General features: G+C 36.0%; 4 protein-coding genes and 1 pseudogene across 4 annotated transcripts; 2 read left to right on the forward strand and 3 right to left on the reverse strand.

Moving 5' to 3' along the window:
- Positions 1 to 806: 806 nt before the first annotated feature.
- Positions 807 to 4,384, reverse strand: LOC131330340 (S-protein homolog 5-like). The gene is made up of 2 exons (XM_058363883.1): positions 4,050 to 4,384; positions 807 to 849 (listed from the first exon to the last, which is right to left on the reverse strand). The coding sequence occupies exons 1-2, from the start codon at positions 4,382 to 4,384 to the stop codon at positions 807 to 809; spliced, it is 378 nt and encodes a 125-aa protein (XP_058219866.1).
- Positions 4,385 to 7,138: 2,754 nt separating this feature from the next.
- On the reverse strand, positions 7,139 to 7,585 carry LOC131330343 (S-protein homolog 2-like). The gene has a single exon (XM_058363888.1). It carries the CDS (start codon positions 7,583 to 7,585, stop codon positions 7,139 to 7,141), a length of 447 nt encoding a protein of 148 aa, XP_058219871.1.
- A 3,093-nt stretch (positions 7,586 to 10,678) lies between these two features.
- LOC131329352 (S-protein homolog 6-like) lies at positions 10,679 to 12,150 on the forward strand. The gene has a single exon (XM_058362449.1). The coding sequence runs from the start codon at positions 10,730 to 10,732 to the stop codon at positions 11,159 to 11,161; it is 432 nt and encodes a 143-aa protein (XP_058218432.1). The 5' UTR covers positions 10,679 to 10,729; the 3' UTR covers positions 11,162 to 12,150.
- An 806-nt stretch (positions 12,151 to 12,956) lies between these two features.
- Positions 12,957 to 13,164, forward strand: LOC131331604 (U2 spliceosomal RNA; annotated as a pseudogene).
- Positions 13,165 to 18,487: 5,323 nt separating this feature from the next.
- LOC131329267 (E3 ubiquitin-protein ligase ATL23) lies at positions 18,488 to 19,483 on the reverse strand. The gene has a single exon (XM_058362363.1). The coding sequence runs from the start codon at positions 19,177 to 19,179 to the stop codon at positions 18,787 to 18,789; it is 393 nt and encodes a 130-aa protein (XP_058218346.1). The 5' UTR covers positions 19,180 to 19,483; the 3' UTR covers positions 18,488 to 18,786.
- Between the last annotated feature and the right edge of the window lie 1,535 nt (positions 19,484 to 21,018).

Genomic DNA, 21,018 nt, shown 5'->3' on the forward strand with positions numbered 1-21,018 from the left:
AAAGAAGTGTTATTCCCAGAATACACTTGAATTCTGAATCCAGCTTGAATTATGTTCCCCACTTCACTATTTGAATTCCCAATTGGGCATATATCACTCTAAACGATAGATGCTCGACCAGAAGATGGTAATTGAGGAAGCCAGTCTTGATGTGAAAAGCCATATTTTCTGCACACCACTTTAGCCCATAGGGACTCCTTTTCTCTACTGAATCTCCATCACCATTTTGCTAACAGAGCATGGTTCTTTTCAATCATTCTTTTCACTCCTAACCCTCCATATTTTTTACTCTTTGTTATAGTTTCCCAGCTAACCAAATGGATCCTATTCTTCTTTTCAATGGAGTCACCCCAAAAAAATTGTCTTTGAAGTTTTTCAATTTTCTTTGCAACAGAAATCAACATCTTAAACGGGGACATGAAGTAAACAGGTAAATTGCTTGTATTTGAATTGATAAGTGTCAATTTACCTCTAGACAACATAAATCTCATTTTCCACACTGCTAGCTTTTTCTCCAATCTATCTACCACAGGTTGTCAAGTCTGAACTCTTCTAAGATTAGCCTCAAGTGGGAGTCCGAGATAATTTATAGGAAGGGAACCCACCGTTGTTTATGAGTTTTCGTAATCCGTTATACAAATTTTTTAGTGTTCGATTATGAGATTTTGCGGTGATTTACGAATTTGCATGGCTCAAAATACAAAAGGTGTTTACCTAGCTAGCATTGTCCAACAAGTAGTAACACGAACATCCCAATATCATGGACCTAAAGAATGCTAACAGAGCTTTTGCAGAAATAAACATGTTCATGAAGGATCAACAATCCACTTCATCTCACTATGATTTAACCTGCAATTGTTTACGCAGATACAAAAATCACAAAATAAATAGATAAAAGATACGCCTTCATGTCCGCCTCAGTAAAAATGGCCGAAGTTGAGAGTTCTTCTAAAAACATTGAGCCCGAACTTCCAACTTTATTCTTGGAATAATTGCAGCTCGTGCGTTACGAGATCATCGTCTCCGGACTGACAACGAAACCGGAGTGCAGTAGGTGTATTTGGAACACCACTGACGATATGAACGGTAGTATACGGCGTTTGACTAATGGAAGGATGAATTGCCAATATGACTAATAGAAGGATGAATTGCCTCATTTATTTATTTATTTATTTTTGTGTGGGTTTTCAATGATGGAGATACTCACACATACATACACACATAAGAATAGATGAAGCAGCAATCGAATCTTCAGGTTTTTCGTAAGCGAAAAATCTATGAGTACCGACCATTGGGGGAGAGAAAACGTACCGACGGCCGCCGGCGGGCCGTCTCCGGCCACCGGACGGCCGATCCGAGCCGTTCAAAAATTCTAAAAAATAAAACCGAGGGGGTCAACGCGGGAATCAAGGGCATCCGAGGTGTTTAGGGTGCTTGATCAAAGCACCCTTTTTTCGTGTATATATGTACACACACATATATACACGAAAAAAGGGTGCTTTGATCAAGCACCCTAAACACCTCGGATGCCCTTGATTCCCGCGCTGACCCCCTCGGTTTTATTTTTTAGAATTTTTGAACGGCTCGGATCGGCCGTCCGGTGGCCGGAGACGGCCCGCCGGCGGCCGTCGGTACGTTTTCCCTCCCCGTGGTCGGTACATATAGCAACACTCTTTGGTAAGTGAGTAAACCTGATTAAATTCAAATATTTTCTACTTGCGAATTTAAGTTCAAATTTGGTAAGTGAGTAAACGTATGCATGATATATCATGAAGTTCAACTCCATTTATCATGCTATCATTGATTTTGTCGAGCTAACTTTTTTCTTTTGGGTATGTAATTTTGTCAAGCTAAGTTGGAATTTGTATAAACACAAAAACATCCAACTTAAAGTACAACACAAATATACTAGCATGATAACTCAACCCGTTTATTGATTTTTAAAATGATTTTTTATGTTGTTTCGTAAAAAAAAAAATTAGATCAATCGAATAAATGTAAGTGTTTGATCGAATCTTTTGTTTTTTTGTAAGCGAGTAAACGTATATTTCATAATTGGAATCGACCTGAGTGCAATTTTGTTCACCCTTCTTAAAAGAGAGTGAAATGGTGTAGGTCCCACATCTTCAATACACTTTTTGATAAGCATGATATCACTTTGTGGTGGAATTCACATCATTTCGACCTGCATAATTTTGTTTTTGAAATTTTCAATTAATGGTACTAATCGTTGGTAATTATTATTTCAGTATTTGTCCATTATTATCTTTCCAATTTTGTTTTTGTGCTATATATAGAAGCAAACAAATTGACTAACAATCACTAAAGAATGGAAATATAATATGGATAATTCTTTTTTGAGAGGCCAAAAATTTATTAACTTTTGAAAACAAATCGACTAACGTTATTCTAGGTTTGCTCTTCTTTTGCTTGATGCCTTGTGCTTTAGATCCTTTTAATCCTTGTCGAAAGCCGGATAATATGGGTAATTCTACTTACACACTTCTCAAACACACCATCAAATGACGTATTCATCTCTATAATTAGGTCTAACGGATATCGGCAAGTATTTAATTGCTCAATTTCGTCACTACAAATCCAGAAAAATAACTTATCGATATCTGTTGGAGCCGAATTTTTATAGGCCCTTCACACCCCATTACAGTAAGTATGAGTTATGAATTGCAATACCCAACGGGCAATGGCCATCCCACTCCAGTTTTCAGCTAGAACCTAGCTAGTTCCATTCCCATTTCTCACATAACTCTAGTGCCAGAATCAAAGAGGTTACTCTGTTTGGTTTGAGTTTTGATGAAGGTTTTTAAGAGTAATGAGTGAAGAGAGAGATAAAGAAAATATATTGAAGACCGTGCACAGAGATTTTGAAACCCTAAATGAAGAAAAGCCCCTCAGAGAACACTCTCCGTGTAGGGAAGATTTTGGAGCCGTGGCAGGAAGGGGCCTGCACTTCATAGCTAGAAATTACTCTTGCCATGATGGACTCAGGTTCCTTGTTAAGTTTCCATTTGAGTTTCTCCAAGGCCACAATCTTGGCACCTTACGTAGCATGGACGCGGACGCGGATATAGACACGGAAATTTTTTAAAAATGGGAACATGGGCACGACAGGGAACGCGACAAAAAAATTTCGTACTTGCATTGTAAAATCCAAATACTTATAACATAAACATGTGAATATTTATATTTATGAGATTTTGAGAATCAAGTAAATGCATATAAACAAAAGTTGTCGAAAGTTGTGTACGCAGCAAATTAAGCTCATATAAACTGCATAAACAAACTTTACAATGTATAATCCTGGATGAAGGTAAATGCATAATTGACGACTCCTTAGAGGTTTGGAGTGTACGGTACACTCTTTACGAATTTTGTGGCTCATTTTATGAATTTTGGAGCCCGACATTTGAATTTTCCGTGGTTTATTTCCTGAATTTTTGTGGTTACATTTAGAACATTTGTAGTGTTGTTTACAAATTTTCGTGGTGTAGTTTCTTAATTTTGTGGTAAAAATAACAGTGCAACCTAGCTAGCCAAAAAAAGATGACACAAAACTATGAATTTTTATGGCGTACGGTGTTTACGAATTTTCGTGGCACCATGGCTTATGAGTTTTTGTAGTCCGATATACACAAATTTTTTAATGTTCAATTATGAGATTTTATGATGATTTACGAATTTATGTGGTTCAAAATAGAAAAGTGCATACCGTACACCAATATTTAGAGGTGTTTACCCTGTCATAGACCTAAAGAATGCTAACAAAGCATTTACAGAAACAACATGTTCATGAAAGATAAACATTAATCCACTTCATCTCATTAATGATTTAACCTGCAATTATTTACGATACAAGAATATCGCCAAATACATAGATAAAGATACGCCTTCCTGTCTGCCCCTGCAAGTTTTTTTTTTTTTATCCGCCCCCTACTAGCTAGCTCAAGACCTTTTACGGTTGAGTCCAATTGTTTATTTTGATCCATGACTTTTTGTCGGTGCTTATAGAGAAACCAGTTGGTGTCACTAACCAGTAGCAATTATATGTAGCCCTGAGATTATTCCCTGTGCAATATCCTTGAGCTAATCTTTTATCATAAACAGCGAAACTTCTATCCTTGGAGCCCCAGTAAAAATGGCAGAAGAAAAGAGTCCTGAAAAAAAATTTGGGCTGGAACTCCCAACTGAATTCTTGGGATAACTGTAGCTCGTGCGTTCCGAGATCATCATCTTTTGACTGACAACGAAACCGGAGTGGAGTAGGTGCATTTGGAACGCCGCTGACGATATGCATGGCAACGAAACCCAAAGTTGCGGGAAAGAAGTGAATTGCCAATATGAAGAATGGAAGGACGAATTGCCTCATTTTTTTTCTTTTTGCTGTTTAAGGTTTTCAATGACGGAGATACATATATATACACACATAAGAATAGATGAAGCAGCAATCGAATCTTCCGGTTTTTGGTAAGTGAATAAACCTGATTAAATTTAAAAAAAAAAATCTTCTTGCGAATTATAAGTTCAAAAATTATCCAACTTAAAGTATAACACAAATCTATCCATATATAGTAGCATGATAACTCAACCCGTTCATTGATTTTTAAAATGATTTTTTTTAGTAATTTCGTAAAGAATTAGATCAATCGAATAAATGTAAGGGTTTGATACAATCTTCCGTTTTTTTTTTTTTTTGTAAGTGAGTAAATTTCATGATTAAATTCGAATATTTTCTACTTAACCAAGCGTATATATTTTGTAATTGGAATTGACCTGAGTGCAATTTTGTTCACTCTTCTTAATTTTAAGGAGGGTGAACGTTACCATATCTCTTATTGTCTGAAATGGTGTAGGTCTCACTTCTGCAATACACTTCTTGATAAACATGACATCACTTTGTGGTGAGATTCACACCATTTTGACCTGCATAATTTTGTTTAAATTATGTCAATTAATGGTACTAATTGTTGGTAATTATTATTTCAGTATCTGTCTATTATTGTCTTCCCAATTTTGTTTTTGTGCTATAGAAGCAAACAAATTGACTAACAACCACTAAAGAATGGAAATATAATATGGGTAATTCTACTTACACACTTCTCAAACATGTACACCACCAAATGACATTTTGATCTCTATAATTTGATCATTTGGATCTAATTTTGAATAAAAAAAGATACCACAAAAATAGGGTGAGTTTTACTACACATTTTGACAATCGAAATCGTTCGTTTTGTAGGTCTTGATGACATGAACAATTTCCATGCCAAAAATCAGATTGATTCGTACAAGCAGCTCTCTTAATATTTTACATTTTCCTTGAGATAAATGGATCGTTAAAATTTTCTTGTTACTTAGTTCATTTGAATCAAACACTTATCTATATCCGATCAATATGAATTTTTTTCTTGTAAATGTTTAGATGTCTAAAGCTACAAAATAAACGACTCGGATTATCAAAATATGTTTCGGGAGCTCACATTATTGGGTGATGTGTTTGAAAGCTATGTTTAAAAATGTAACTTTAATTTTTAATAGGGAAATAAAATACACCAACAATGTTTTGGGACCCATCATTGTCATCGCAAGACGAATCATATTTTAAGGGATAGTTAAAAAGTACTGAGTTTCTCTTCATAATTAATGTCATCGGAAGATAAAGAAGAAAAAAGGGATCATTTTATTTTTAAACATAGATTTGTCAGTCTTAACCCCGAATTCCGTAAGAAGCTTTTTCTTCTTAATAATCTTCCTCTTCAGCCTTCTCAATTAAGTCCTTTCCTTCCCTATATCAAGGTTTTCAAACGATTGATTATCTACCTTATCCTCTCCCAACGAAATCGCAATTCTTTGTGGTTTCCATAACCTCATCACAATCCTTTGAGCTTTCTTCCAGATCACTTGTTCGAGAACCTCCATTCTTGTGAATAAAAAACAAGGAGAAAGGTTCTCCACATTCTTCTTCCCATACATATAACTTGTTAAAAATGGATTTCAGTGAATTTGATCCAGTGTTTCAGATCCATTCTTCTCAAGATAAAAATATTTCAATTAAGTGTGATCTAGTGTTTCAGATCCATTCTTCTCAAGATAAAAACATTTCAATTAGGCACTTAATGATATCTGATTGAGCTGATCATTTACTGGCATAATGATTTTACTCGACAAAATGAACATTTTCGATTATCAGAGCGAGAGCGGATCACACCCGGCCGGAACAGCACCTCCCCCGTTCCACTTTTTACATGGTTTCAAACTGCATGCACATGCAGAAGCTCTCTCACAAAGTACAGCCCACAGGATGCACACATCCAAATTCTTAATTAGGACGCCAAATTAATCTTTTTCGAGCAATGCTACGGGTTTTTGGTCACGTTAGGAAAGTGTTTTTTATTATTTAAAAAAAATAAAATTGAATAGACGACCTATTCTTATCAGAATTCTGTGGAATGGTACATGCGTCAAGGGGATTTAATATATAATTTCTCCATAAAATGCATAAACAAACTTTAAACTCTGTATCCTGGATGAAGGTAAATGCATAATTGAACGACTCCTTAATTAGAAGTTTGGAGTGTACGGTATATACTTTACTGGCTCATTGTATGAATTTTGGAGACCTACATTTGAATTTTCCTTGGTTTATTTTATCAATTTTCCTTGTTACATTTAGGACATTTGTAGAGTTTTTACTAATTTTTGTGGTGTTGCATCTGAACTTTGTGGTCAAAAAGACAGTGCAACCGAAAAAAATACGGCACACAAAGTTATAAATTTGTATGGCGTTGTTTACGAATTTTCTTGGCGTTGTTTATGAGTTTTCGTAGTTCGTTATACAAATTTTTTAGTGTTCAATTATGAGTTTTTTCGATGATTTACGAATTATTTGTGGCTCAAAATACAAAAGGTGTTTACCCTAGCATTGTCCAACAAGTAGTAAGACGAACATCCCAATATCATAGACCAAAAGAATGCTAACAAAGCTTTTGCAGAAATAACATGTTCATGAAGGATCAACAATCCACTTCATCTAACTATGATTTAACATACGCCTTCATGTCCGTCCCAACTAGCCTTTTTCTTTTTCTTTTTATCCGCCCTCTACTAGCTAGCTCAAGACCTTTTACGGTAGAGTCCAATCGTGCATTTTGATCCATGTGTTTTCATCTTTGCTTATAAAGAAACCAGTTGGTGTCGCTACCCAGTAGCAATCCTGATGAGAAGCCTCGTAAGCACGACCACCTGAGCAATACTTATTTAATTTGCTTTCATAAACCGTGAAACTTCTATCCTTGGCGCCCCAGTAAAAATGGCAGAAGAAGAGAGTTCTTCCAAAAACATTGAGCCCGAACTCCCAACTGTATTCTTGGAATAACTGCAGCTCGTGCATTCCGAGATCATCGTCTCCGGACTGACAACGAAACCGGAGTATCGTAGGTGTATTTGGAACACCGCTGACGATATGAACGGTAGTATACGTCGTTTCAAACAAAACGGGAGTATCCGAACCCAAAGCGGCAGGAATGAAGTGAATTGCCAATATGACTAATGGAAGGATGAATTGCCTCATTTTTTTATTTTTGTGGGTTTTCAATGATGGAGATACACACATATATACACACATATACGAATAGATGAAGCAGCAATCGAATCTTCAGTTTTTTGGTAAGTGAGTAAACCTGATAAAATTCAAATATTTTCTTATTGCGAATTAAGTTCAAATTTGGTAAGTGAGTAAACGTATGTATGATATATCATGAAGTTCAACTCCATTTATCATGCTATCATTGATTTTGTCGAGCTAACTTTTTTCTTTTGGTAAGTAATTTTGTCAAGCTAAGTTGGAATTTGTATAAACACAACATCCAACTTAAAGTACAGCACAAATATACTAGCATGATAAACTCAACCCGTTTATTGATTTTTAAAATGATTTTTTAAGTTGTTTCAAAAAAAAAAATTTAGATCAATCGAATAAATGTAAGTGTTTGATCGAATCTTCTGTTTTTTTGTAAGCGAGTAAACGTGATTAAATTTGAATATTTTCTACTTACCCAAGTGTATATATTTCATAATTGGAATTGACCTGAGTGCAATTTTGTTCATCCTCCTTAAAAGAAGGTGAAAGTTACCCTATTTCTTAGTGGATGAAATGGTGTAGGTCCCATCTCTTCAATACATTTTTTGATAAGTATGACATTATTTTGTGGTAGAATCCACATCATTTTGACCTGCATAATTTTGTTTTTGAATTTGTCAATTAATTGTACTAATTGTTGGTAATTATTATTTCAGTATTTGTCCATTATTGTCTTTCCAATTTTGTTATTGTGCTATAGAAGCAAACAAATTGACTAACAACCACTAAAGAATGGAAATATAATGAAAAAAAAGGGTTCCCTATTAATCTGTAAAAAATCTTAAAAGTATGAATGTGAATCACTAAGTTACTCTACCAGCAAAAACCACGCAAGCAAACAATTCCACAACGCAGATATATACGTGGAAAACTCCTGAATGGGTAAAAACCACAAGAATAAATCAAATCACTATAATTATTGCGCAATTACAGATATACATATCCAAACGATGTAAATCCTCATAATGTTCTAAATACTACATGTTGAGTCACACGTACATCGCACTCAACGATCTTGAGTCCACAAGCCCTCCAATAGACCTAATAAAAATAGCTCTCAAAAATACATGTTGCTTCGTTGCCGCACACCTCTCTTTTTCTCTTATCTCAGAATAATATATGTGGCTTGCCCCCACGTTGCTTTTACTGCTTCTTTTCTTTTAATATGGCTTTGGTATAACCCTAGGAATGAAAAGTCCATGTCTATAATTAGTCTTCTTGTGTTGACTTTTTTTAAGTTACTTCTCTCATTTAGAAGGCAGTAGATTCCGATTGGTACCCAAATCAATTCCTCCATCGATTCGTCTTTGCCAAAATTTATCTCACTGTATTCGATCCCTTTTTATCCAATTTGCTCACTCTCGATTACAAATAAATATGATTCCTTCCACTCTAATTCTATATAGACTCACTAGCCTATAAAAAATAATTAATAAAATTACAACTCGATAAAAATTATGTGTTTTGTCAAGCAAAATTGCCAATACATAAAGACTCCGGAATTTGGACCTTACATATTATATGAATAATTCTTTTTTGAAAGGCAAAAATTTATTAACCTTTGAAAACAAATCGACTAACGTCTTTTGTGGGGTTTGCTCTTCTTCTGTTTGATGCCTTGTGCTTTAAATCCTTTTAATCTTTGTCGAAAGCCGGATAATATGGGTAATTCTACTTACACACTTCTCAAACACACCATCAAATGACGTATTGATCTCTGTAATTTGATCATTTGGATCTAATTTTGAATAAAAAAAACACACACACAATCAAATAGGGTGAGTTTTGCTACACATTTTGGCAATTGAAATCGTTCATTTTGTAGGTCTTGGCATGAACAATTTCCATGCCAAAAATTAGATTGATCGGATAGGTAGCACTCTTAATGTTTTACATTTTCCTTGAGATAAATGGATCGTTAAAATTTCCCTGTTACTCAATTGATTTTATCAAACACTTATCTATATCCAATCAACATAATTTTTTTAGTAAATATTTAGACGTCTAAAGCTACAAAATGAACGACTCGAATTATCAAAATATGTTGTGGGAGCTCACATTATTGGGTGATGCGTTTGGAAGCTATGTTCGAAAAGTGTGTACGTGCAAAGCTCGTATAATATTGCTTGCTAGGAGTAGTATATTAATTCTCTTTAACCAGCGAAATAGCTAGGGAAATAAAATATAGATAATTAGTCTTAAGTCCATTATGTGAATTTTATAAGCCTATGCAAGTTCACCTATTAATTTTGTAAGATTTCAGATCCATTTTAGGATACTCTAGAGTAGGGTAGATTACCCTAGGGTTTAAGCGCTTTCATAAGATTTTAGGGTGTATTTTTTATTATAAAATAGGGTACCCTAGGGTAGAGTAGATTACTCTAGCATTGGGTACCCTAGGGTTTAGACACTTTTATATGGTTTTAGGGTGCACTTTTCTATTATAAAATTTTAGTAGTTTAGGCACTTTCATAGAGTTTAGAGTTTTAGGCACTGTCATAGAGTATCCCAGGATTTAGGTTGTGTGCCCTTGTAACTTTATAAAACTATTAGATGAACTTGTTGGCTTATGAATTATTTATAGTAGAACTATCAGTGAATCTCCCAATAAAATACACCAGCATAGTTTTGGGGGGCCATGCATCATCGTCATTGCAAGACGAATCATATTTTAAGGATAACCACAAGTCTAAAATTTTGATATTTCTTCCCTCAAAAGGGAGAGGGACAGCACCATGTTATCCCATCGAGTGGGGCTGCTCCGGTCTCATTTCGATTAATCGGAAACCATTTATTTTATTTAGCCCATTGTGTTTGACGCACATCATTTGATTCATGGATTACCTACATACGCCTGATCAATTTCATATTAATTTAAATAATCAATAAATTTGACTGGTCAAATAAAATGAACGATTTAGATCACAGTAATAGCTGCTGATAGACTTGGATTGGAACAGCATACAGCAGGCTCTCTAGGGCATGACCCTGCTGAGGCACAACTGGCTCTCCAGGTCAGTATATATTTGCCACAAGTAACCAAAAGAAAAAGAGAAAAAAAAACCCCACAAAGAAATGAAGCCTCTCATCATCTTCCTCCTCGTGCTTCTTTCCCTTGCTTCTTCCTCCATTATTTTCGTATCCGTTAGAAACCCCGACTTCTTCGTCAGCACCAGATATGACGTTTCCGTGATCAATGGCTTCAAGAACAACTCGTCTCTTCCCTTGGTCATCTGGTGCTCGTCGTCGAGGGGCGACATGGGGGGCCGAGCTCTCCAAGAGGGTGACGATTTCAGTTGGAGCCTTGAGACCAACATATGGGGAACTCCTCCTTACGGTTGCACCATGAAATGGGACTTAACGAGGAAGCGATTCGTCGCGTTCGAGGTCGGTCGCGACAGCAGCAGATGTGCTCCGTCTCGGAAGTGTTTTTGGTTGGTGAGAGAAGATGGATTTTATTTTAGCAGCGATGGAGTTATTTGGAGCAAAGATTTTTCATGGTCATAGTTGATACAACTGTGCTATTCACACAGAGAAAACCGACACAGATAGCGCACATATTTTTTGTGGGGTTCACTACAGGTCCCACACAAGCGATTCAAGCCGTTCATTAAATGTAAAACATTTTCTCAAGGCTCCTTGTAAAAAACTCCAGCTCCGATACCTACAGGTAATCAATCCAATCATCTAACTTTTCATTCAAATTTCAAGATACGGAGTAATAAAGAGCTAGATGAATGGATTGAGCACCTATAGGTATCCGATTGAGCTGATTTTTAGCGGGAGTCCTTAAAAAAATGTTGGCATTTGATGAACGGTTAGGATCATTTAGTTTCACACAAAAAATTTGTGTGCAATCTGTGTCGATTTTGTCTGTCAACAAACTTATTGTAGTTGATATGGCTTTTGCGTCGGTGTTGTCTCATAAATTTTAATATCCGGCAAGAGTTTAAATCCTTTCCGGATGAGGTGTAAACTCCATTGTTTCCACCGCTTGTTGTGGGTCCCATCATGCATTCATTGTAGTAATCCGAAGCGTCCATCTTGTAGGGTCCGCATGCAAGAAATTAGTTTCATCGGACATCAATAGCTATATCAAAAAATAAACTTTGATTTGTGAAATAAACGGTCATGAACGGTTTAACTCACAAAACTAGGTACAGAATCCGGCCGTCTGTTTTAAAAATCAAAAATCATCTTTTGATATAGCTATTGATGTCCAATTAAGCTAATTTTTTCTGTGGTTATGTTGCTTGGTAGACCCGATAAGATGAACCGTTCAAATTACTGCAATAAACGCTTGGTAGGCCAGGTCCACAATGGACGGTGGTGAAAACCACGGGGATTTCCTCCTAGTTCAGACAGAACTTAAGCAAAGCTTTAAGTTATTATATATAGCCATAAAAGAAATAATTATTTTGAATTGTAAGGGTCTTTTTGATGACTTTTGGACTTTTTATAGTATATATATTGAAAGCATACTTCTTTAGGAAATATTTCGCAATCTTGCAAGATTAGCCATAGTATTAACTGTTTTAGTGGCTGTGCATGCGCAAATTTCTATATGAATGAAGATATTCTATATGAATGTAGATGGATTTCATGGTGTTTAAAATGTTCAGTAGATGGATTTCATGGTGTTTAAAATGTTCAAAAGATAACGAAAAATATTTCTTTTCTAGTGGATATTCTAATTTCCACCTGAACCGAAAATTTGGGGACACCACTAATATTCTGAAATGAATATTCTCTCTGGACGAAATGGATCCTGTGACGGACTGATGCACTCTGAGGATAGTACGTGCACCTCCGTGTGATATATCCATCGAGATCTCATGATTTGAATCATTAGAATTTAGAATTTCGCAAAATAGTGCATTGACGCTACTACAGGGTGATCCCGGCCTTTCCTTTCTCTTTTTACCTTGTGATCTTTCATCAAATCTTGCTTTCCTGCTACTGGACTCATACTTTTCTATTCTCTTGTCCCCTTTCGTTACGAATTGGATCATGCATCTTGACCTTTGTTTTAAGGTTTTTTAATTAAGCAAATCAAGGACCTAAAAGACCACATCTAAAACTGAAACCGCGCGCTGCGACGTCCATTAACAAAATCTATACATATAATCAATAGATTGTTAATGGAAAAACAAAAATGTGCTGCTCGATATTTCTAAAGCCAGAAAGCAACTCTATCTTTGTGGAAAGAAACATCTCACCATCCATGAGACAAAATCATATGCAGTAGTCCCTTTCCTAGCTCCCTTAACAATAGATAAGAATGAAAGATATTAGCATTGTTATACCTTTGTTGGCCATTTTCGGCTAAGATCAAGTGTAGTATTTGTTGTTATCAGTTTAATATCTGATACGTATATGGGCCATCGGTTCACACGATATTATATTAATTTTTTAAGGGAGAGGACCCATCATAGTAGCTTGCTACTGGGCTAGGGTTTCTGGCGCGTCGCCTTGACGTTACACTATTGCCTTGGCCCGACGCACCCCACCTTAAAAAAAAAAAGGAAAAAAAATCTTGGCAATGTTCCATCAGTATGACAAAAAAGGACAACTCATCTTTTAACACATGTTTTTATCTCTTCACTTTGTGACCTCTCAAATAGTAATACAGGCCTTGTTCGTTTAATATATTTACTTTGTTTTAATTTTATTTTCTAATCATTACCCTATATCTTTCTTCAATCATTACCCTATTTCTTCAATTATTAATTTCATTTTTCTCTCTATCTTTCTCCAATCATTACCCCTCTCTCCAATCATTACCCTATTTCTCTCTTCACCCACTACCACTAAAATACCCAAAGTTACTAAACGAATAAGGCGACAGTTCTTTTTTTCTTGTTTCTTTCTCCTAGGTTATCATGATCACCCTTGAGCTCAGTTTGTTAGCCGTTTTAGGAATTAAAAATAAGAAGGGCGAATAAGAGGAGGGTATGATAGGAGGAGGAATTAACTAAAACGGAAAGATGATCTTATACTTGGTTTGTATTGGCGGTTTGCCGGGGTGGATAAAATTGAGTGGATCGTGAAAAAAGTGGGCTACTTTTATATACCATCAACAAAAGATAATTAAGTGGCTAAGGATGGGGCCTTCAGAAAACTCTTAATCAAATCCATTCCTCTTTATTGACCCTCTCATTGATCAAAATAAAAAGCTATTGAACATTGCCTAATCACATGACCAAAACCCTATTTCTCTTTCTTCCTTTTTTTTCCTTCCAATCGCTAAAATGGCCTGCAATCTGAGCTAAGAGAGATCTTAAACTGGAATTGGATACAACTCCTGCTACCCATTTGGAGAACGCGGGGGCAATGCCGTGCACGGTGCTTTGCAATCTCAGCCGTTCAAAAGTGTTTTGGATTGTTCAAATTTTAAAACAACTCTTCCAGGGAGAGAAATTCCCTGGAAGAGTTTGTTTCAAAATCCAAACCATCGATTGCCGAGATGGACGGCTCGGATGGTGCGCAACACCGTTCAGAGCATGCTCCCCGGTTGCCATTTAGATGCTAAATAGAAATAAAACAAGGGTCTGGGCCTAAAGCGCATATACTGGGAGATACACATGGACTGCGAAGGCAACTGTTTACTCACTTATTTGGGCCCATCTACAGAAAAACTAATTGGGCCAGGCCCAAGTGCCCATACTAGTAGCCAATGTGATCAATGGTTGTGCAATTCACTAACTGCTAAAATGACTTGATTATTGAGGTCGAGAGTTCAAGTCTCCCAGTAAATTTTGGGGAAAAAAAAAATCTTCTTTTGTACGAGGGCGATCAAGGTAACAAGTCTAGTACTAACCTTCCGGCGTCCAATTATTTCCAACTGATATTTTTGAAGACTGGTTAAATGCTAGTCCCTAATCCAGTAATTAAGCCTTCAATTTAGGGGCTTATGGAGCCTCATTTTCTAGCTTGCACTCCAGGGGATTACTGATCTAGATGATTCATTTCTAAAAACCGGTAGAGATATATAAAAAAAACACCACCCGCATCTGGTGGGACCTTAACTTCGGTCCCAGTATAGGTGCATTGGGATTTTCTACAGATAATGGTGTGGTGTGATAGGACAATATTTGATGACAGCCTTATTGGGCTCGACCCACGGGCTCCCTTTAGTGTTTTGAACTTCTGGGTAAGATCACCTTTTTAGTGAGTGCTTGAATAGCCTATTCTTATCAAGTTCTAGTGCACTCAGGAATAATGACATTTTTACCAAAAATATATAGCCGGATAATGACGAGATAGATAGATACCAGAGCAGACATAAAACTGAGATCTGTAATAATCCCGTACACTTAGGGAATCTGCAATCCTATTGCTTGAATGCATAATTAATACCACACTCACCATTGTATTATATAGTACTTTATATACTTGGTTAAACTTTATATTCAATGCATATTTTATCAAAGTCTTAAATATTTTAATTAAAAATAGGATATTTGGTCATTTGGCTACACACACACACACATATATATAGTTGAATCCGAAGCTTTTATACGCTTAAATAAATGGGGCAGTCAATTTAGAATGTCACATTATATTTTCTTGTAGGAAAATGATTCTCTTCGGTCCAAAGATTTGAACTGGACGAGACAGGCCATTTATGGACCGTCTATTTCTACAATGAATGATTAATATTTGTTACAAACTCTTCCTTGAAAGAGTTACTCTTACCCGAAAAAGTTTTTGAACAAATTTAAATCATCTAGGGGCGGCGGTACATACCAACATTGGGTATTCAAGTAAACACCTTAATAACGTCCAAAACTTTGCCTCCACTGGTGTCTGACAGCTACTCTCGTAATAAACTGACGAGACTATTTGAATTGGCCTATAGGCAAGGCAATGTGGCAATTAAAGTCCAAAAGAAGGCCTTCTGACTCGGGATTGGAGGAGCTGTTGTCCCTTAAAGGGACAGCAGGCTGCTGTTTCGGCCAAGGGGTCTGTGCTCCGGTCTCGCTCTAATGATTGGAAACGTTCACTTCGTAAAGCTCGTCGAGTTGAACAATAATGTAAACAATCAGCTCGATCGGATATCATTAAGTGTCTAATCGAAACTTTTTTCTCTTGAAAAGAATGGATCCGAAACACTGGATCAAATCTAGAATCCATTATTGGCAAGTTATATGTGTTCCGATCAGACACTTAATGATATCCGATCAGACTAATTTTTGGCATACTTGTTCAACTCGACGAATTCTACGAGGTAAACATTTTTTATCATCGGAGCAGGACCCCCTTGACCGGGACAGCAGCTCCCTCAGTCCTTCTGACTCATGCATGATATCATCTTAGTTTTCCACAATTTCCTTTCTAATTGTCCTATCTCTCTTCTTTTTCTTTTTCTTTATCGGACTCTCTCTCATTTACTCCCTCAGTTTTGAATTTTTTTTGTTGTTGTTGTTGGTAGTATTCAGTTTCTAATTGTTGTTGATTTTTTTTGACAAGCAGTTTCTAATTGTTGTTGATTATTTATGGATATCCGGCCATAAATTACGTAGTTCTCAATTGGCTCTTCCATTTGATACATATGAATAAAACTTTCATAAAATCATGCACTGAATTGCTTTAATTGTTATACAATCATTGACAACTTTTACAACAAACATATAACTTGGACGAAAGAAGTAACTTTTTTTAGACGATCGAAAAAAAAAAGAGTAAATATTTTGAAAATCCTACAGAAAATTTTTGGAGCCGCCACTGTTTAAACCTTTAATTATACCAATGGATAGTCTTGATATGGACTAAGACGTGATCAACCTTTGACGCAGACCCTTTCTCATAATTAACTAAGAAGTGATCAATCTAGGGTTTGACATTTGAGATGGGCAGCTCTTGGTCCACTTGTCTATTTATCATTATTACTAATAGAGAGACAGATCATGAGCGATAAACTTGTTTTGTGGTGGACTTATTTTCTTATTTGTTATTCTTATTTAATGCAGAACTAATAAAAATACAAACTTGACTGAAAACCAGTATATTTTGTTCTAGAGCAATATCAACTTATTGAAAAGTTATTACTCATTCCGTCATAAAATAGATGATCATTTTAGGGATGACAAAAAAACCTATTTACGAAAGGTTTCGTAAACAAATTGTATGGAAGTAAACCCGGACCATCCGAATTCACCCATCTGTAAGTCTCTTTTCTTAGGAATTCCAAAGTTCCAAAAGACACAATCATCACCCTTTGGAGTGTAACGTTTTAAAAATATCCTTCAATCATTACTCATTTTTTGTCTTTTGAGTTTGGGTTATTGTTGTATTAATGGATATACTCATGTTATTGCCTTATTAACTGCAAGGTGGCTTCTTCACTTATTAATCAGTAAATTTGTCCACACAGATTTTTCACGCACAGATCGTGCACAGATTGGGATGTGTGGCCCAATATGGATCCCACACAAATGATCCAAACTGTTCATTCAATTTAAAACATGTTTTCAAGGGTCTTCTCAAGTAATCAGCTCAATTCGCTACCTATAAGTGCTCAATCCAATCATCTAACTTTTCATTCAAGTTTTAAGATCCTAAAATCTAAACAAAAATTTGGATGATTGGTTGGATCACTTATAGGTAACGAATTGAGCTAATTTTTCACGAGGGGGACCTTCAAACCATGTTTTAAATTTAATGAACATCTCAGATCGTTTATGTGGGACGCATCCTAATCTGTGCAAGATCTGTGCATGACGTTTTAATTACTTTAGAATTCGAAAAAGGGTGTGACAGTTCATAATCTAAGCAAAACAAGATCATCATTAAATAATGCCAGAGTAGCACGCTGTAACTTTGTAGTAAATGATCCTTCTCACTCTCACTCGTCTCCAGCTATTCTGCAATAGAGAAACGTTTACAGATGTGCCGCCCCAGCTAAACTTCCTATCTGACAATGTCTTCTGCCCGAATCCATCAGTACGTATATGCGAGTCTTCGGTCCAAAAAGAGAGAGAAACGTTTACCAGAAAGAAGAAAAAAAGAGAAATGTTTTGAAAATTGATTTTAGCACTCCAAAAATTGATGGAGAGGCTCCAAAACGACGTCATTTTGTGTATCAATACAATTCAGTTTTGGAGCCACTCCATCAATTTTTGAAGTGCTAAAATCACAATCCAATGTTTTTTTCCAAAAACAACACCCCCACTCTTGTAAATAAGGTGTGGGCATACTCTTCTTCTTCATCTAACTGCTCCCTCCGTTCCAAAATTAATATCCAGTCCGCAAAACGAGCTAAAACTTAAAAATAATGCGAATTTTTCAAGAAGAATTTAAAAATTTTTTTTTCAACAATTTACTAGATATCCATAAATTCTTTTAATTTTCAAAAAAAAAGTTTAAATTTTTTATTGTACAAAATTTATTTTTAAGTTGTCGTTTAGCTGACGGGATATTTATTTTGGGAAATGAGGTAGTACAATTTTTGCATCCCCGCAATTGATATTTCAGAAAATTCCACTGTGCCCACATTGCCACGTACTGAGCCGATGTTCAGGCCTGTTAAAACGTACTATCTCGACTCTATACGAAACTTTTAAAAGCACCAGGCTAGCATGAAGAAATCAAGAATAAAAATCCGACAAGCATGGTTTTGTCGGGTGGGTATAAGAAGCAAATAAGTTTTTTTTGTCATCCTTAAGGTGGTATATATATCTTTGAATCACATGGGGTTAATATCATTTCAAATCTTAGAGTCACTTGAGAATTTAGCCAATCGTTGATTTCAGAACTTCGAAACTCGTCAAGATGCGTTCAAACTGACTCGGATATCTAATAAGAAAATATATTTGAAAACCCCACGGCAGATAAACAAAGGAGACTCAAATCTCAATTCATCAATCTAATAATCATTGTGCAATACTTATGACTCCACAAACATATGTGCCAAAAGTCGACTATGACACTAGCTCTGAAGAAATCGAATGAAAAAGAAAAAAAAAAAAAACCCATCATTAGCAAAGCAGAGGGGAGGCTCAAAATGGGCGAACTTATGGGGGTATACTACATGATTTGAGCCATCCGTCTCGGCAATCAATAGTTTAGTTTCATCTCGGTAATCTTGATCTTTGATTGTTGCAATGGACGATTCGGACTCGATCGTTTTTTTAGCAGGGATTGTCGTCTGGAGGATCAACTATCTGGGGCTGGAGCTGAGCCCGACAGACAGGACAAACAGAGTTCTTCGCAAGCCACGTATCAGCGCACAGCAAGTGAAACCCGTGATTGCAACCGGGCACCACCCTGGCCGGTTGCTCCCCCTCTATCTCGTCCAAGCACACGGCGCACTCCGTCCCCATAACCAGCTCCTTCCCCGTCACCCTCGGCATCTTCTCCAGCTCCGCCGCGGACAGACCCTTCTCCGCCGGCTGTTTTACCGGCAACCCGATGTCGCCCCGGTGGTTATTCGTCGCGCACCACAACAGGCATAAATAAATCAGGAACACCACGCTCATCCCGGCGCAGGGTAGAAACAGAGCAAGAACCACCGAAAGAATCATTTTTTTCTCTTGTTCTTTTCTTGATTTTTTTTGGGGAGTTTTAGGAAATGGGTAATAATACTTAAGGGGGTTGATGGAGAGGTGGGATTAAAAGGCGGGGAATACGGCTGAACATAATGTTTGGCAAATTATATATATGGGTCTGTTAGGGCGTGTTTGGTTGGATGGATGGATGGATGGAATTGGGATTAATTTGATGTGGGAGTGGGAATGAGGTGGAACTTGAAATTGGGTTGGCTGTTTCTTTCTTGATCCGCGGGTTGGCTGTTGAAGTGGTGGATTTGAAGGGCTGTGGAGAGGTAACGTGTATTTATATCAGGAAGGTAACGGCTAGCTATATAGGGAAGACAAACCGAGGAGAGAAAGAAGGTATGATTGGCAACATTGGGTCTGTGATGAGCTAGGTCCCGTCCCGCAAAGATTTTTATTTTTTAAATATTTATTTTTCATTTTACGAAATATGCATGACATTCTTTTATTATTTTTAGCCGTTCGGCTAAATAAGTAAATTGACTTATTTTTTTTATTCTTATTCAAATTTTTTTCGTATTTGCTAGTTTTTGTCAATTTTTTGGGGATTATTGCATTGTCATGACGAGAAGAATTTAAAAAGTAAAAATTATGATTGAAATCCAATTTTTTTTGAATAAAAACGAAAAAATTGGCTTATTAGCTTATTTTGTCTTTATTCAAAAAAATTGGCTTATTAGCTTTCAGTCAATTAGCTTATTTCCGAACGGTCCCTTAATTAAAAAAATAAGTACTTATTTTTCTTAACAGAACGAGGCTAATGCATTTGACACAGGTATCTAGGAATGCTCAACTAATATTTTGTTATTCAGATCACACAGTTGTTTTCGATTTGTAGAGTACGCTGTGTAGTTCATTGAGAAAAAAGTTAAATTAATAGGATATCATAAGTACCTTGGCCAGATGACATCAATTGTACCAAAAATAGACTGTCAGAATAATTTCAAAAATGGATTGAGAGACAAATCTATATTGATCTTTTGTAGATACTAAAGTTTGATTAACTTCATTTTTGGTACATGTGATGTTCAACTTTCTTTATAGAGTGAACGATTCATATCGCAATTATAAAATTTTGATTGGTATTGTATTTCACTAACTAAAATAAGTACACTTAAGCACGTTCGGCTAAATAAGTTTTTTTTTGTCTTTATTCAATTTTTTTTTTCATATTTGTTAGTTTTTTCGTCAATTTTTTAAGAATTATTATATCGTCATGATGAGAGGAATCTAAAAAGTAAAAAATTATGATCGAAATCTAATTTTTTTGAATAAAGATAAAAATAAACCAATAAGCCAATTTTCCGTCTTTTTTCAAAAATAAATAAATTTCGATCATAATTTTTTACTTTTTAGATTCCTCTCGTCATGACGATGTAATAATTCTCAAAAAAATTAATGAAAAACTAAGAAATACAAAAAAAATTTAAATAAAAATAAAAAAATAAACTAATTAACTTATTTAACCGAACCGGCGTTAATTGCGTTAGCAGAATGGAGCCTGAGTACACCGAGATTGTCCTACATTCTGAAGTGCATTGACGGAACACGGGAACCTTTTGGAGGTGACGCGTTTCGTGGGTGGAAAGAAAGAAGGTTGAAACGGTACTGACATATGCGTTTCGTACCACTTTTTTCCCACTTTTGACCTTTCCGGTGTAGAGTTGGTTGAGTACAACTTTTTTTTGTCCTTTTTCCCCCCTGTGGGTTCTTCCTTTCGTTGGTAAGGGTTTATTGATGAGAAGCTTTTGGGGATTGGGAATAAAAAAACTTGTTAAAAGATTTTTTTATAAACGGATGTTCTGACTA

Source organism: Rhododendron vialii, chromosome 6a, assembly GCF_030253575.1.
Source record: "Rhododendron vialii isolate Sample 1 chromosome 6a, ASM3025357v1".
Classification (NCBI taxonomy): Eukaryota; Viridiplantae; Streptophyta; class Magnoliopsida; order Ericales; family Ericaceae; genus Rhododendron; species Rhododendron vialii.

Bases quoted from the DNA above. Each gene is read 5' to 3' on its own strand.
- LOC131330340 (XM_058363883.1), bottom strand. From the start codon at position 4,384: ATGAGGCAATTCGTCCTTCCATTCTTCATATTGGCAATTCACTTCTTT. The intron at 850-4,049 runs GTTAGTGACACC...AAACAATTGCAG, and splicing joins GCTACATATAATTGCTACTG to GTTAAATCATAGTGAGATGA.
- LOC131330343 (XM_058363888.1), bottom strand. From the start codon at position 7,585: ATGAGGCAATTCATCCTTCCATTAGTCATATTGGCAATTCACTTCATT.
- LOC131329352 (XM_058362449.1), top strand. From the start codon at position 10,730: ATGAAGCCTCTCATCATCTTCCTCCTCGTGCTTCTTTCCCTTGCTTCT.
- LOC131329267 (XM_058362363.1), bottom strand. From the start codon at position 19,179: ATGATTCTTTCGGTGGTTCTTGCTCTGTTTCTACCCTGCGCCGGGATG.